A 14,649-nucleotide genomic window follows, 5' to 3' on the forward strand; every position below is an offset into this window, starting at 1 on the left:
ATCTTTTAAAATTATAATAAAATATACACAACATAAAATTTACCATTTTAACCATCTTTGTGTACAGTTCAGTGGCCTTGGACTTGATTATAGGCTAAAGGGAAGAGGTCAACAGAGAAAGGCTGAAGACAGGGAAAGGGAGAGGATGCCTGCCAAAGGTCTCAGAAGAAGTTGAAAGGGATGGATGGCTTCAGGATAGACACAGGCACATCTCAACCAGGATAGTAGAGGCCCTGTCTCAGGCCCAGACTAAAAAGCACACGTGAAGAGGGTGCAGACATGGATCCATTTGAAGACATGGAATGGTAATTGGAGAAAGATAATTTCTAATACTTTTCATTATCCCAAAGGAAAAAAATAAACTGGTCTGCTAATGGAAAGAGGGGTAGAGTCTATAAGCTCGTAAGGCAACATGAGGTTTGGGAGGGCTGAGGAGAAGGGAGAGGACTGACTTAAGAGGGGGTCCTGGGAGTTCCCGTCGTGGCGCAGTGGTTAACGAATCCGACTAGGAACCATGAGGTTGTGGGTTCGGTCCCTGCCCTTGCTCAGTAGGTTAACGATCCGGCGTTGCCGTGAGCTGTGGTGTAGGTTGCAGATGCGGCTCAGATCCTGCGTTGCTGTGGCTCTGGCGTAGGCCAGTGGCTACAGCTCCGATTGGACCCCTAGCCAGGGAACCTCCATATGCCGCAGAAGTGGCCCAAAGAAATAGCAAAAAGACCAAAAAATAAATAAAATATAAAATAAAATTCCTATTTAAAAAAAAAAAAAGAGGGGGTCCTGAGTCTGGAGACTACTGACCTGCCAGCTCTGCCCATCCTCCCAGGAGCAGCCAGGGACTTGTGACATGAACAGAGAGGCAGCTGGACAGCAGACAGGGGCATGGGAGAATTAAGGACACTGGTGAGACAGTTACATAGATCATCCTGACAAAGGCTGGGGAGGAAGAGCAGGCAGAAGTGGACAGAGGGAGAAGGGAGAAATCCAGAGACTGGCGTGAAGGATGGATTTCAGGAAAGAAGCCTGGGAGAGGGAGTACGTTTGGGAAACTAACAAAATAGTGCAGGCCAGAGATGGAAAAGGCCCAAACGATGGTGATAATAGGTGCTGAAGAGAAGGGTAAGGGCAGAATGAGGCTTAATTTTGTTTCAGGCCACAGAATGGATGGTGGGATCATTCTCCAAAAGAGGGAACCACCCACCAGGGCAGAAGGCGGTGCGGTGCAGGGATTAAGAAGTCAGATACGTGGAGTTCCCATTGTGGCGCAGCAGAAATGAATCCGACTAGGAATCATGAGGTTGCGGGTTTGATCCCTGGCCTCGCTCAGTGGGTTAAGGATCTGGTGTTGCCGTGAGGTGTGGTGTAGGTCGCAGGCGCGGCTCAGATCCTGTGTTGCTGTGGCTGTGGCGCAGGCCAGTGGCTACAGCTCTAATTAGACCCCTAGCCTGGGAGCCTCCATGTGCCTCGGGTGCGGCCCTAAAAAGAAGACAAAAAAAGACCCCCCTCCAAAAAAAAAAAGAAGTCAGATATGTGAATTTTGGGTGCTCTTGAGACATATAAATTAGATGACCAGCAGGGAACAGGACTGTTGAAGATAAAAGTCTGAACCCCAATAATCTAGCCAAGACTAGAGATTTGTTTGGGTATCAGTAGACTAGAGAACTGGAACAATAAAGAACAGATAAAATGGATCAGGGACAGAGTTTCCTGGCAGCACAGTGCATTAAGGATCTGGCATTGTCACCGCTGTGGCAGAGATTTGATCCCTGGCCCAGGAACTTCTGCATGACATGGGCATGGCTGAAGAAAAGTAAAATTAAAGGATCAGGGAAACTGTAGGGAGGAAGAGAGAAAGGCTGAAGATGCAATCCTGAGAAACACTGGCAGAAGGAAGAACTTACAAGACATTAAAAAGGAAGCTCTAAGAGGAGAACCATCACATATGTGTGATGCCACAGATGTCAAGGTAAGCGACAGCACAGCATAACTGCCAAAGTGGGAACCAAAAGGGCCCCTTGTCCTGGGTCGCCTAGAGCCCCACAGTAAGCATTACTGGGTGAGGCACAGCAGTCCTCCGAAACCAGGTGTGAAGAGGACATCCTACACTTCTGAGGAGTCAGGAGGAGGGAACAGGAGCATGAAAAACAAAGAATCCGTGGCCAGGAGAGGACATCCTCCAGACAGGAGAGGCCTCCAGACAGGAGAGGCCTACGCCAGCTTGGGCGGATGGGGAAGGCTGAGGGGCAGGTACGAGACCCCTGGGGACAGGGTGGAATTGGGCAGATGAAGAGCCCAGGGACCAGGCTGATGTCAGAGAAGGGGGCATCTCCAAGGCCCTGGGAGAAAGCAGAGAAGCGGAAAACGACCTGACCTCGTATTCTAGGCAACTGCCCAAGGGCTATCCTGTCCCTTCAGACCCTCTCCCGGGAAACTTAAGACAAGCCACACTCTCGGGACACCTCCTCCCAGTCTTGTCCCTCTCCAGTCTGTCCTCCACATGGCACACCCAAGCACTCTCCTGAACACGGAAGCCATCACAGCTCTCCCTGGCTAAAGCCTGCCAACAGCTGCCACTGTGTTCTGTGACACAAGGCAACCTGAGATAGAGGGGTGGCTGCAGAGCTGGGAAGAGACAGACAAGCGCTATTTTTAGGACAGCAAAGCGGCAGCTCTCAGTGACTGACACAGCACGTAAGAGGAGAGCAAGATGCTGGAGATGGCATCCAGGTATGGGTCTGAGCAACTACCACACAGGGGCCACTCCTGGAGGAGGGAAATCTGGGTAGTGTACTTCACAGGGCTGGGGCAGGAGATCAAAGAGTCTGATTTAGACATCCTGAACATAAGTGCTTTGGGATTTTCCGAGTGGCTATTCCAGGAGATGTATAAAAATATGTGTATGAAATTCAAAAGAGATCTGGGTGGAAGCAATAAATCCTAATCTGTATGATTTACTCTATTAATACACATTATTACATAGTAATATTACAATGCAGAGACAGCAGCCTAAGGAAGGTACAATTCTGGCAATGAGTAAAAGTGCCCAGAGAGTGGGTAGAATGAGAAGTGGGCAGAATGAGAAGGGCCAGAACAAAACCTTGAGGAACAACAGCATGTCAAGAGACAGGCAAAGGAGGAGAGGCCATAAAGACAACTGATGGGTAATCAAAGAGATGTGGTGGGTGAGGAGAAGAGAGGGTCATGGAAAAAAAGGAGAGCGTGGGCCAAAAGCTCTCAAGGATTCACAGGAGGTTGATTTCAGCCGCAAGGAAGGAAGTCATTCACAATCCCAGGAAGTGCTACTACAGCAGGTGGAAAGCAGATTCCAGTGAGCTGAGTGGTATGTGAAGGGTGAGAAGGAAGGACAGCAGGCTTAGAAAACACAGCCAACTTCTTCCAAAAGTGGAGCAGAAGTGGGAAGAGGAGGTGGGCAGTAAGCAGAGAAGGAGGTCCATTTAAGCTGGAAGAGAAGTACGCATGTCCAATGCTGATGGTGAAGAGCTGACAAAGAGGAAGAAGTTGAGACAGAAGGGAACAGACAATAGAGCAAGGCCCTTGAGCAGGAGCAAGAGGTGGGATTCAGAGGAGAGGTGTAGGGATTAAACCCAAACAGTAGGGGATCCGTCTTCCTTGTTAATAGGCGAGAAGAAGAAAATGACAAGTATTAGATGTAGGTAAATGAGTAGCCTGATCACAGGAAGCTGAGCAAGTTCTCACTTAACGGTTAAAATGTTGTGAAGTTGTAAGGAAAGTAAGAGAAGGAAGTAGGGCTGGAGGTTCAAGAAGGATGGGGCAACTAAAACTGCCATTCTGGAGACAGGGAGAGAGCTCACCAGGGAAACAGAATTACTGGGTAAAACAGCCCAATTGTGCTGCATAATCAAGAACAGGTGGGAGTTGCTGTCGTGGCTCAGCAGTTAACAAATACAACTAGTATCCATGAGGATGCAGATTTGATCCCTGGACTTGCTCAGTGGGTTAAGGATCTGGGGTTCTGATTCGACCCCTAGCCTGGGAACCTCCATATGGCATGGGTACAGCCCTAAAAAGACCAAAAAAAAAAAGAATTTATAACACTTCAAATCTATCTAGACCATACGATTTTTCTCAGCAGCCCAGCCAAGTTTGGAAGACACCGGCCTACACCAGTCACATTCAACTACGCTGGGCATTAGAATTACTTAGGGAACTTTTAAAAAAGAAGAGAGGAGTTCCAATTGTGGCTCATCGGTAACAAAAACTAGTATCCATGAGGATGTGGGTTCCATCCCTGGCCTCGATCAGTGGGATAAGGATCCTGGCATTGCCATGAGCTGTGGTGTAGGTTGCAGACGCGGCTCGGATCCCTCATTACTATGGTGTAGCCTGGCAGCTGCAGCTCTAATTCGACCCCTAGCCTGGGAACTTCCAGATGTCGCAGGTACAGCCCTTAAAAAAAAAAAGGGCAAAAAATAAAATAAAAATAAATTTTAAAATTTAAAAAAAAAAAGAAGAAAAAGAGAGATTCCTGGTGCCTGGGTCCTGACCCAGACCAATTAAATCAGAATCTCTGTGGATACGGCCGAAGTATTTTTTTCTTTCATTAATTCGAAAAATACCTGTTGAATGTGTACTATGTGCTAGGCACCAAGAATGCAGCAATAAAAGAAAAAAAGGAGAAATAAAAATTCTTGTGTTCACAGTAGTTTACATACTCGTGGATAATAATTAACTTGTGCAAAAGTTCTCTATGCAAGTCTAACAAAGAACCACTGTCTAACTGACAAAGACACTTAACTTATGAAATTGGCCCAATCAGAGAAGACCAACAGTTTCTCCAAGGTAGATCATGGCAGATCAAAACAAAAGGATTATAGCACAAGTCATTTGTCCAAATCAGAAGAAAACAGGAAGCAGAATCAAGATAATAAAGAATTTCCCCAAGGCCCCGACCCTGACTAAACTCCTAGCTGAAAGTCAAAGCAGGATCTCTACATGTAAACCCCAAAACTAATCATGACACACTCCAACTCAAAACCCTTCAGTGGCTTTGCACTCTATGCAGAATGAAATCTAATTCCTTTAGATGGCTTACAAAGCCCTTCACAATGTGGCCCCTGCCAACCTCTCTGGTCTCAAATCCTGTCTTCTTTGCTCTCTTCAGTCCAGTCCCACTGAACTACTTCCAGATTCATGAACAAAAGTGCCCTCTACTCCTTAAAATTAGTGGGTGGTCCCCAAACTTCACTATACCTTGGAATTGACTGGACTTTATTTTTATTTTTTTGGCCTTTTAGGGCCACATCCATGACCTATAGAGGTTCCAGGGCTAGGGGTTGAATTGGAGCTGCAGCTGCTGGCCTACACCACAGCCACAGCAACACAGGATCCAAGCCGCATCTGCAACTTACACCACAGGTCAGGGCAACACCGGATCCTTAACCCACTGAGCGAGGCAAGGGATCGAACCCGCAACCTCATGGTTACTAGTTGCATTCATTTCCGCAGAGCCACAACAGGAACTTCTTGACTGGGCTTTTGAGAAACTGCTGATGTCTGGTTCTTTACTCCTGAATTTATTTTAATTGGTATGGGGGGGGGGGCACAGGGATTTTTAAAAGCTCCCTGAATAATTCTGATGTGTCATGAGGTTAGAAAACCCCAGGGAAAAAGTGATCTACTCTACCAGGAACACTCTTCTTCACCCACTTCACCTGGAAGACCCCTAAACCTCTCTCAGGCCTCATTAAAAAAAATCACTTCTCTAACTCCCTACACAAAATTAGTTGCCCTTGTATCTAATTAATGCCCCTGTACACTGGCCTCCCACTTCTGTGTCTTGTATCATATTTCACCGATTACACAACAGTCATCATCTCCTATTAGACTACACACTTAAGAGGTCAAGCATTCAGCTCAACTTGCTCTCTCTTAATATCTAGCAAAGGGGCTAACACACATTATGGGTACAACAAACATTTGATGAATGTGCTGAATGGAGCAAAAGCTAAAAATCACATTGAAAACAGCAAAATAAATTCATAGACTCAAGAAGAGAAAGGACTTGCTGACAAAGGACAAATCTGGCTACAGCTGAAGTGGGAGTCACTTACCTGTTTAATGACATAATGAACCTCTTCAGAATTGAGAACACTGTATTTAATGTCACTTGGCTTGCAAGGAGTAATTCCCTTATAGACTAGAGGTGTGTAGCATTTCATTGCAAATTTCAAGTCACTGACATGCCTCCTCTCCTCCAAAATATCTTCAAACTCATCCCACTTTTTGCGCTCCTTCTGTGGATAAGGCAAATGAAAGGAAGTAATGCACATGCTATAAAATAAATTAGGACATGTTGGGAACTACACTGGTAAAGTCTCATCTTTGCCAAATTTTTATTCCCTGACATATGAACAAAAGCAGAGTGTTCTTATGTTAGATTTTCATGTAGAAAGAAAACGAAATGGAGCTATTACTAGAATCAGTGAATTGATATTGAATTATACCATTTTACACCCCAGGAATAACTAACTACTCCTTTAAAAAAATTTTTTTTATTTAAGTATAGTTGATTTACAACATTGTGCTAATTTCACCTGTACAGCAAAGTGATTCAGTTATATATATATATATGCTCTTTAAAAAAATATGTTCTTTTCCATTATGGTTTATTATGAGACACTGAAGGAATAACTACTCTTTTTTTCATCTTTTGTCTTTTTAGGGTTGCACCCGCGGCACATGGAGGTTCCCAGGCTAGGGGTCAAATAGGATTTGTAGCTGCCGGCCTACACCAGAGCCACAGCAATGAAGGATCTGAGCCGCATCTGCGACCTACACCACAGCTCACAGCAACGCCGGATCCTTAACCCACTAAGCAAGGTCAGGGATCGAACCCGAAACCTCATGGTTCCTAGTCGGATTCGTTAACCACTGTGCCACGACAGGAACTCCTAAAAAAATATTTTTAAATTTAAAACATGGGCCATATCAAATACAGTTTATCTTGCCTTTTCAACTGTATTATGAATACCTCCTTATGTTAAATATTATTTTAAAATATTTCAGTGACTGCATATTCACTTTTATATTCTCTAATTTCTTAATATAATTTTTCTAATTTCCAAAGTGATACACATCCATTATAAAATTTCAGAAGATACACCCAAAGCACAAAGAAAATTAAAATCATTTGGCACCCAATGAGCCAAAGACCATTTCAGAGAATGTTTTTTTTTCCTTTTTTTTTTCTTATTCTATGCCCATGGATACATTCCCTCCCCTACCACACATAACTTTTGACTTGCCGCTTTATTTATTTATTTATTTATTTATGTCAATTTAGGGCTGTACTTGTGGCATATGGAGTTTCCCAGACTAGGGGTCGAATCGAAGCTGTAGCTGCCGGCCCTCATCACAACCACAGCAAAGTGGGATCCGAGCTGCATCTGCAACCTACACCTCAGCTCACAGTAACGCCGGATCCTTAACAGATCCTTAACACACTGAGTGAGGCCAGGGATCGAACCTGCGTCCTCGTGGATACGAGTCGGGTTTGTTAACCAATGAGTCACAACGGGAGCTCCGACTTTTTTTTTTTTTAAATTAATGTTATAAACACTCCTCTATGTCATTTAAGTTTCTCCCACAATACTATTTTCAATGTTGGAAGTTTGGACTATTTTTCATTCAATGCTATGATACAAAAGTGTAACAAATATTAACATTTCTTTCAAATCTAATCATGAAACCCTGGCTCTTTCTATTTTCCATCCTCCAGACCTCCCCACAGTGTGACATCACTCTCAAGCACCCCCTCCTTTCCCTACCTACAAATATCCTGAAATGTCCCTATTGTGGCTTCTAACTCATGACTCTTGTTACAGCGGAAAAGCCACCTCAGTTCCCTAATTCAGAGATTCTCAACCCAGGGGAAATTTTCCTCCCCAAACTACAAATAGGTCGTCTTTTCTCCCACTTCCCTTAATAGATGTTAACACCTCCAGCCCTTCCTTTTGCTCCACACCCTGCTGAGTACTATCTGAGGACTATCTCTGCTACTTTCAAATACACAGGCTTCTGAATCCCATGTTCCATCCCTCCATCTTTATCTCCCATTTGGCCTCTCCAAAATGGAACTTATCGAACCCGAAACCTCATGGTTCCTAGTCGGATTCGTTAACCACTGTGCCACGACAGGAACTCCTAAAAAAATATTTTTAAATTTAAAACATGGGCCATATCAAATACAGTTTATCTTGCCTTTTCAACTGTATTATGAATACCTCCTTATGTTAAATATTATTTAACCGCACAGCCTGACGACCTGATTATTTCCCTGCATCTCAATACACACCCCATGCCATCCATTTCCCCGTATCCATCACTCTAGACCACTCCCCCCTCACCCTTTATACTGGCCCGTTCCATCCTGTGAAGCGGCCTTTGAGAATCTTTCACATCTTCCCCTCATTCACATGTCCAGCCTGTGCTCTGGATCTCTGGCCTCCTTGCCCCTCTGAATCAGTCTTCAGTGCCACCAAGTACCCTCTGCAAAACAGTTCTGGCCAGATTCTGCCTTAAATATTGACCTGACTCCACACCTCCTTCAGAATAAGATCTAAGCCACTCCCAGCATCACACGAGGACCTCTGTGACTTGGCCTTTCCTCCTCATGCACTCATGGTCCATCAAACAGGAGGCGGTCTGAGTCCCCAGCATGGCTCACTGCGGACACCCCTCTGGGCTCTGCACTCGTCTGCCTCTGCCTGGCATGGCCTTCTGTTCCCATCATGCCTGCTTAGGCATCACTCTCCCTGAGTTCCTGGCATGGCACCACTCTGCCTTGTTCATCGGGATCCCTTATCATCATTACATCCACTACGGTATGTATCCCACACCACGGAATTGTCCGCATGTCTGTCTCCCTACTAAAGAGCCATTACCTTCAGGACAGGATAGTTCGTGTCCTCTTTGTATTTCCAACATCTAGCTGTGTTTGGAAGATAGCATAATTGATCAATAGTTGAATGCCTAAATGTCAAGATAATAAAAAAAAAAACCCAGAATGATAAACTAGACCACAATTAGGCTAATGAGAATATAGACAGAAGCTAAGGGCACTTATGAGGAGTTTAAGTACAAAAGGGTAGCATGTAAAACATGCAAAGTATGCAAAATATGACACTTTTATGCCCACCCATGTAAGTAAAGAGATTATATGGGGGGAAAAATCTTCTCACTGTTGGAATTCTGGTTTAAGACTACAGTCATTGTGAGGTGTCACAACGTTGTGCACATACGCTTGCTTTTAGGGCTGAAGAACCTCAAATTTCAATTTCTCATTAATAAAGTAATAGTATAAGTTACATAGGTTCAGCCTTGATAGAATGCCACAAATTACCATCAAAAATGATATAATTTTAGGAATAAAAGAGATTTAGAGTCTTCCTATTTAGTGGTCCTGAGTGTGGGAGAAGGATCAGAATCAGCTGGGGAGGTGTGTGTGTGTTTGAGAGAGGAAGAGAGAGAAGAGAGAGGCGGTCCTCAGAACAAGAGCCCTTAAGGGAGAGTGGCAGGTATATATACTTTGATTGTCTACAATCCTCCCATGATTCTGTTAGCTGCAGGATCAAAGCTCACGCTTCTGAGCATATGACGCGGCTATACAAAGACCTACAGTTCCGTAATCGGGCTATCTCATGGCTCAGCCCCTATCTCATGGCTTCCACATCTTTGTTCAAGTTGCCTCTAAGAACGGCATTCTTTATCAAGCAATGAGCACCTGTTATATGCTTTGCACTGTGGTATGTGTTGGGAATCTTTGCTGTGAGACCAAGACAGACAGACACAGCCTCTCCTGTGAGTAACCAGGCGCACAGTGGTACCAGTCCCTGAGATAGGGCGCTTACACACAGCCCTTCCCTGCTGTTCACCTGGAAGGTGCTGAGCCATCAGCCACAGCTCCATATGCCTCCTCTGTGTACCGTTACCAGACTCTCCCTCTAACTGAGACCAAACTGGCCACCATCTCCTTAGGGTCTCCAGGGAGCCCTTGATATGTTTTTGTCCAGAACACTTCAATAAACTTCTACCTGGTGCCGCCCCTACACGATTTCGAACTTCTTGTCATGTGTCTTAAATATTTTTGTATTCCCCATTCCTGGTAGAAACTCAATCACTGTTCGGAGAATGAAAAAATAAATGACTAAATGAAGCCCCTTCTTGAGTCCGGCTGACGACAGCTCTTCAATACTCACAGGTTAAAGTTTAATTAAACTTCTCCCAATCTGCTCTAACTCAATGTCTAAAACCACAGTTCTTAACCCAGGCTGCACATAAAAAGAACTGAGGGCACTTAAAAAAATCTTGCTATCCAACACTGCCCCCCTTCCTCCCTCCTCGCCAGCAAAGATTCTTGGTTAATGTGGTCTGTGAGTGGTACCTGGGTATCAGAAGTATTTTTGAAAGTATTCTTTAAGTGATTCCTACAGGCAGCCAGCACTGAGTGTTACTGCTCATTAAGTGACCTTCCCTACTCCATGCTGGAGAAAGGTTTACTATCAGAAGATAAATACCCAGGAACAAGAAGAACCCAAGTAACCCAAGTAAGAAGATTCAGGTGAGGTGTTTTCCCTCTCTTACTTTGCACAGCAGGCCTCTCCTTGTACCTCCATTGCAACTGCTCTGAGGGACTTAACAGATAGTTAATGAGAGCCCCAAATGTCCCAGGCACTGCTCTGCAGGCTAAGAATACTGTGTGAACAAGGTGGACAAAGAAGCGTCCTGAGGCAGCTCATCATCCCTTAAGGAAAGGCAGACAACAAAGAGACAAGGTTAAATTCACTTGAGGGAACCATCCGCAGCATAGTGGTAAATGTTCTACTATGGGAGAGTCCTGAGTCACAGCATTTGCCAGTTTCTGTGGTATATACGCTCCCATCATGGCAGAATGCAATATGCCCTTGCTGAACATGTGGCTGGGAAGAGAGGCAAGCAGCCACTGTTCTAGAAGATTTCCACCTTCGAGTGCAATAGACAAAATCTCAAGAGCGTAAATAACAGTGACAGTAAAACAATTAAGAACTGCTGAATCTTGAGTATTTACCTTTAACATAATTTATTTAATTGTAAATTTATACAATCTCTAATTTTTAATGATGGCTGTGTTTTAACAACAGCCTCGCAAATGTCATAAAAATTAAACAATCAGCTTGGACAGCCAGTATGACTGCTGGGGCACAACACTGCAGAGAGAATAGAAAGAAAGTGAAACAGAATGAAGATGGACTGGACAGCTACTTTAGATTGAGTGGTGGGGAAAGGCCTCTCCGAGGAGGTGATATTTGAGCTGGGACCTCACTGATAACAAAGGCAGACAATGCAAAGTCCTGGGACCACTCAGCAGGCCACACAGAGGGGACTACAGGTAGTCGGAGGAGAAAGCATGCCCAACCCTGCAAAATACAAGGAAGTGTGGCTGAAGCCCAGGGAGCAGGATTAGCAACCTCGGAGAGGAGCAGAATCTTGCAGGACACTATAAAGACTCTAGATTTTTATTCCCACTGAACAGGAAGCCATCATGCGAGTTATGCGTGCACCAGGGATTACCTGGCTCCACTCTTCATCTGTGGTCTCCCTGAAAGAGTTCAAGCCAACCTCTGGCTTCAGATACAACCTACTTACTGATGGCTGCCATATCCACATATTTAGGCCAGACCTCCCTCTTTGGCTCTGGCACTGGATTTCTAACTGTATGGGGATGTTTCTCCAACATTTCTGATATACCTGGTCCATGACGTGATAAACCGCAAGTTAAAAATCATGATCTTGCCTCTCACATCTCAAACACAACAAACCCCAAACTGAAATGATTGCTACCCCAACTAAACCTGCTCCTCTTTCTCTTTCTTATCAGTGAAAGGCATCATCATCTGCCCAATTGCCAAATCACAGAAACCAGGAGTCAACAGAGACTGTTGCCTTTCTCAGCCACCACGTCCAACTGTCTTGAATATCCTAGCAACTGGGCTGGCTCCCTTCTCCGCAGACGCACATGGCTCCCCTGTCCCCGCTTCCCCAGGTTACTGCAGCAGTGTCCTAACTGCTCTCCAGGTTCCAATATCCAGAGTCCCCCCCAACCAGGTTCTTCCCCCAGTTTCTGCTTAAGTAAAAGCAGTTAGCCACAGTTACACCAGAAACCCAATGGTCTTCTTATATTCTCAAAAATACGAATCCAATCATTCTGCAGTGGTGCCTGATAAGGTTAAGATTTTATCCTTAAACACAACATATTAAGAAATTCCTGGAGTTCCTGTTGTGGCGCAGTGGAAAAGGATCTGACTAGAAACCATGGGGTTGTGGGTTCAATCCCTGGCCTCACTCAGTGGGATAAGATTCTGGCGTTGCCATGGGCTGTGGTGTAGGTCGCAGATGCAGCTCAGATCTGGTGTTGCTGTGGCAGTGGTGTAGGCGGGCTGCTGTAGCTCCAATTGGACACATAGCCTGGGAACCTCCATATGCCGCAGGTGTGGCCCTAAAAAGCAAAAAAAAGAAAGAAAGAAATTCCTTTAGGAAACGTCCTCTGCCTGCTTCCTTAGTTTTGTTTCTCATGTCTCTTTTATTCCACCTTTACCTAACTTGGTTCCCCCAAACATGCAAGGGAGTGGCTGGTTGCCTTACAGTGATGCCTAAAACAGTATTCTTCTCCCTCACCTCCCTTCATCTTCCATGCATACCTCAAAACCTCAGCTCAGGGGTCAGAGTCTCCAAGTCCCCAAACAGGTCAGGTGCTCCTCCTCAGCCCTCCCACAACAGAGCATGCAAGCTTTAATCACTGTGCTTGTCTCATTTAACTGTAACTATCTGTTTATTTTCATGACCTCCTTTGAAGTCCTTAAAGTCAAGGGCTGGATCTTTAACTTCCACATCTTGGACATTGAGAATATGGACTAGGACACTGTAGGGACCCACTGCTGTTATGTCTGCTGCAATCAGCAGTATCTTAAATATCTCTAAGCTTAGGAGTTCCCATCGTGGCACAATGGTTAACGAACCTGACTAGGAACCATGAGGTTGCAGGTTCGATCCCTGGCCTCGCTCAGTGGGTTAAGGATGCCACCTTGCTGTGGCTGTGGTGTAGCCTGGCAGCTACAGCTCCGATTAGACCCCTACCCTGGGAACCTCCATATGCTGTGGGAGCAGCCCTAGAAAAGGCAAAAAGACAAAAAAAAAAAATCTCTAAGCTTAGAGCATTAGAGTGTGGCTGAGGAAATAATTAAGGACAGTCTGAAACAGTAAGAAAAGTTCAGCTTAACATGAAAGTAAAAACTACAGTCACTACAAGTGAGGGTTGCTGTCCAGCTTCAGAAGTAGTAACAGCTAATACGCAATTGCTTTAGTCTTTTCACACGAAAAAGTTGATCATAATCTTATCACTGTGAATGGGGAAATTAAAAAAAAGATCAGTCCTTTCTTTTAATACACATGAGGAAAACTGCCGTTAATTCACAAACTAGTTTAGGGCTGAAAGAGCTACCTATGGGGAGTCAGGGCTACACAGCAACCCTCTTCCCTACATTCCAAGGCAGAAATATTTCACCACCGAACTGTGCAGAGAGGTCAACAAGGGGAGAGGTTGAAGTGATCGATCTTAGGGTGGTAGACAATCAGCACCAACTATAACCCCAGAACACTCGACAGCAAGAGAACAGAGTTTCCCCATGGTCCAAAGAATACTGGGTTCCCAATTTTTAAGCAGCCACGTGAATATACATTCTCGGCCTTTTTTTTTTTTTTTTTTTTTTTAGGGCCGCAAGTGCAGCATATGGAAGTTCCCAGGCTAGTAGGGGTCAAATCGGAGCTGTGGCTGCCGGCCTACGCCACAGCCACAGCAACTCTGTGATCTGAGCTATGTCTGCAACCTACACCACAGCTCATGGCAATGCTGGATCCTTAACCCACTGAGTGAGGCCAGGGATGGAATGCACATCCTTATGGATACTAGCTGGATTCGTTACTGCTGAGCCACAACAGGAACTCTCTATATATTCTCTTTTGAAACTAGTTTGCTGGGAGTTCTCTGGTGATCTAACGGCTAGGACTTGGTGCTTTCACTGCTGTGTTGGGGTTCAATCCCTGTCTGTGAACTGAAATTTCATATCAAGCCATTGCTCCTTGTGGCCAACAAAAAGAAAAGAAATAAAGAAACTAGGTTATCTTGCTCTTTTGTTTTCCTGTTACCCCTTCCTACATAAATTAACATTATATTTAAGCCAGTACAAGGTAATATGCCTTTAAAGTGCATTCTTTTATTTCCTCCTAAAGTAAATAAAAACTAATTTAGTGGTTTCACAAAAAAAAAAGTCAGTTGCCCAGGGTTGTGCAATCCTGAGAGCTACAAAGCTTCCACCTAAGAATTTCTCTACAAAAATTGTGAATGACCAACATTCCGTTGGTTAAAAACAAAACAAAACAAAAAAACAAAACAAACAAAAAAAGGCCGGCTAAAGTCAGGAAAGGGGATTGGGGTGGGTGGTGAAAGGACAAATTGTAGACAGACTGGGTGGCATTAGTTGTCTTCCAAAACGACTTGTGGAAAAAGTGCAATGAGGATGGAAGACAAAAACACGATAGAAATTTCCAGAAGTTCCAAATCTTCTTAGGTTAAAAACA

At 44.6% G+C, this 14,649-nt stretch overlaps 1 protein-coding gene across 1 annotated transcript in view; it reads right to left on the minus strand.

Moving 5' to 3' along the window:
- Positions 1 to 14,649, minus strand: part of GNPAT (glyceronephosphate O-acyltransferase) — a 36,428-nt gene that overhangs the window by 21,164 nt on the left and 615 nt on the right. Inside the window, exon 2 of the mRNA XM_047760016.1 lies at positions 6,090 to 6,272. Coding sequence (XP_047615972.1) covers positions 6,090 to 6,272 — 183 coding nt within the window. The remainder of the gene's footprint in view (positions 1 to 6,089; positions 6,273 to 14,649) is intronic.

This window comes from Phacochoerus africanus, chromosome 15 (assembly GCF_016906955.1).
Source record: "Phacochoerus africanus isolate WHEZ1 chromosome 15, ROS_Pafr_v1, whole genome shotgun sequence".
Classification (NCBI taxonomy): Eukaryota; Metazoa; Chordata; class Mammalia; order Artiodactyla; family Suidae; genus Phacochoerus; species Phacochoerus africanus.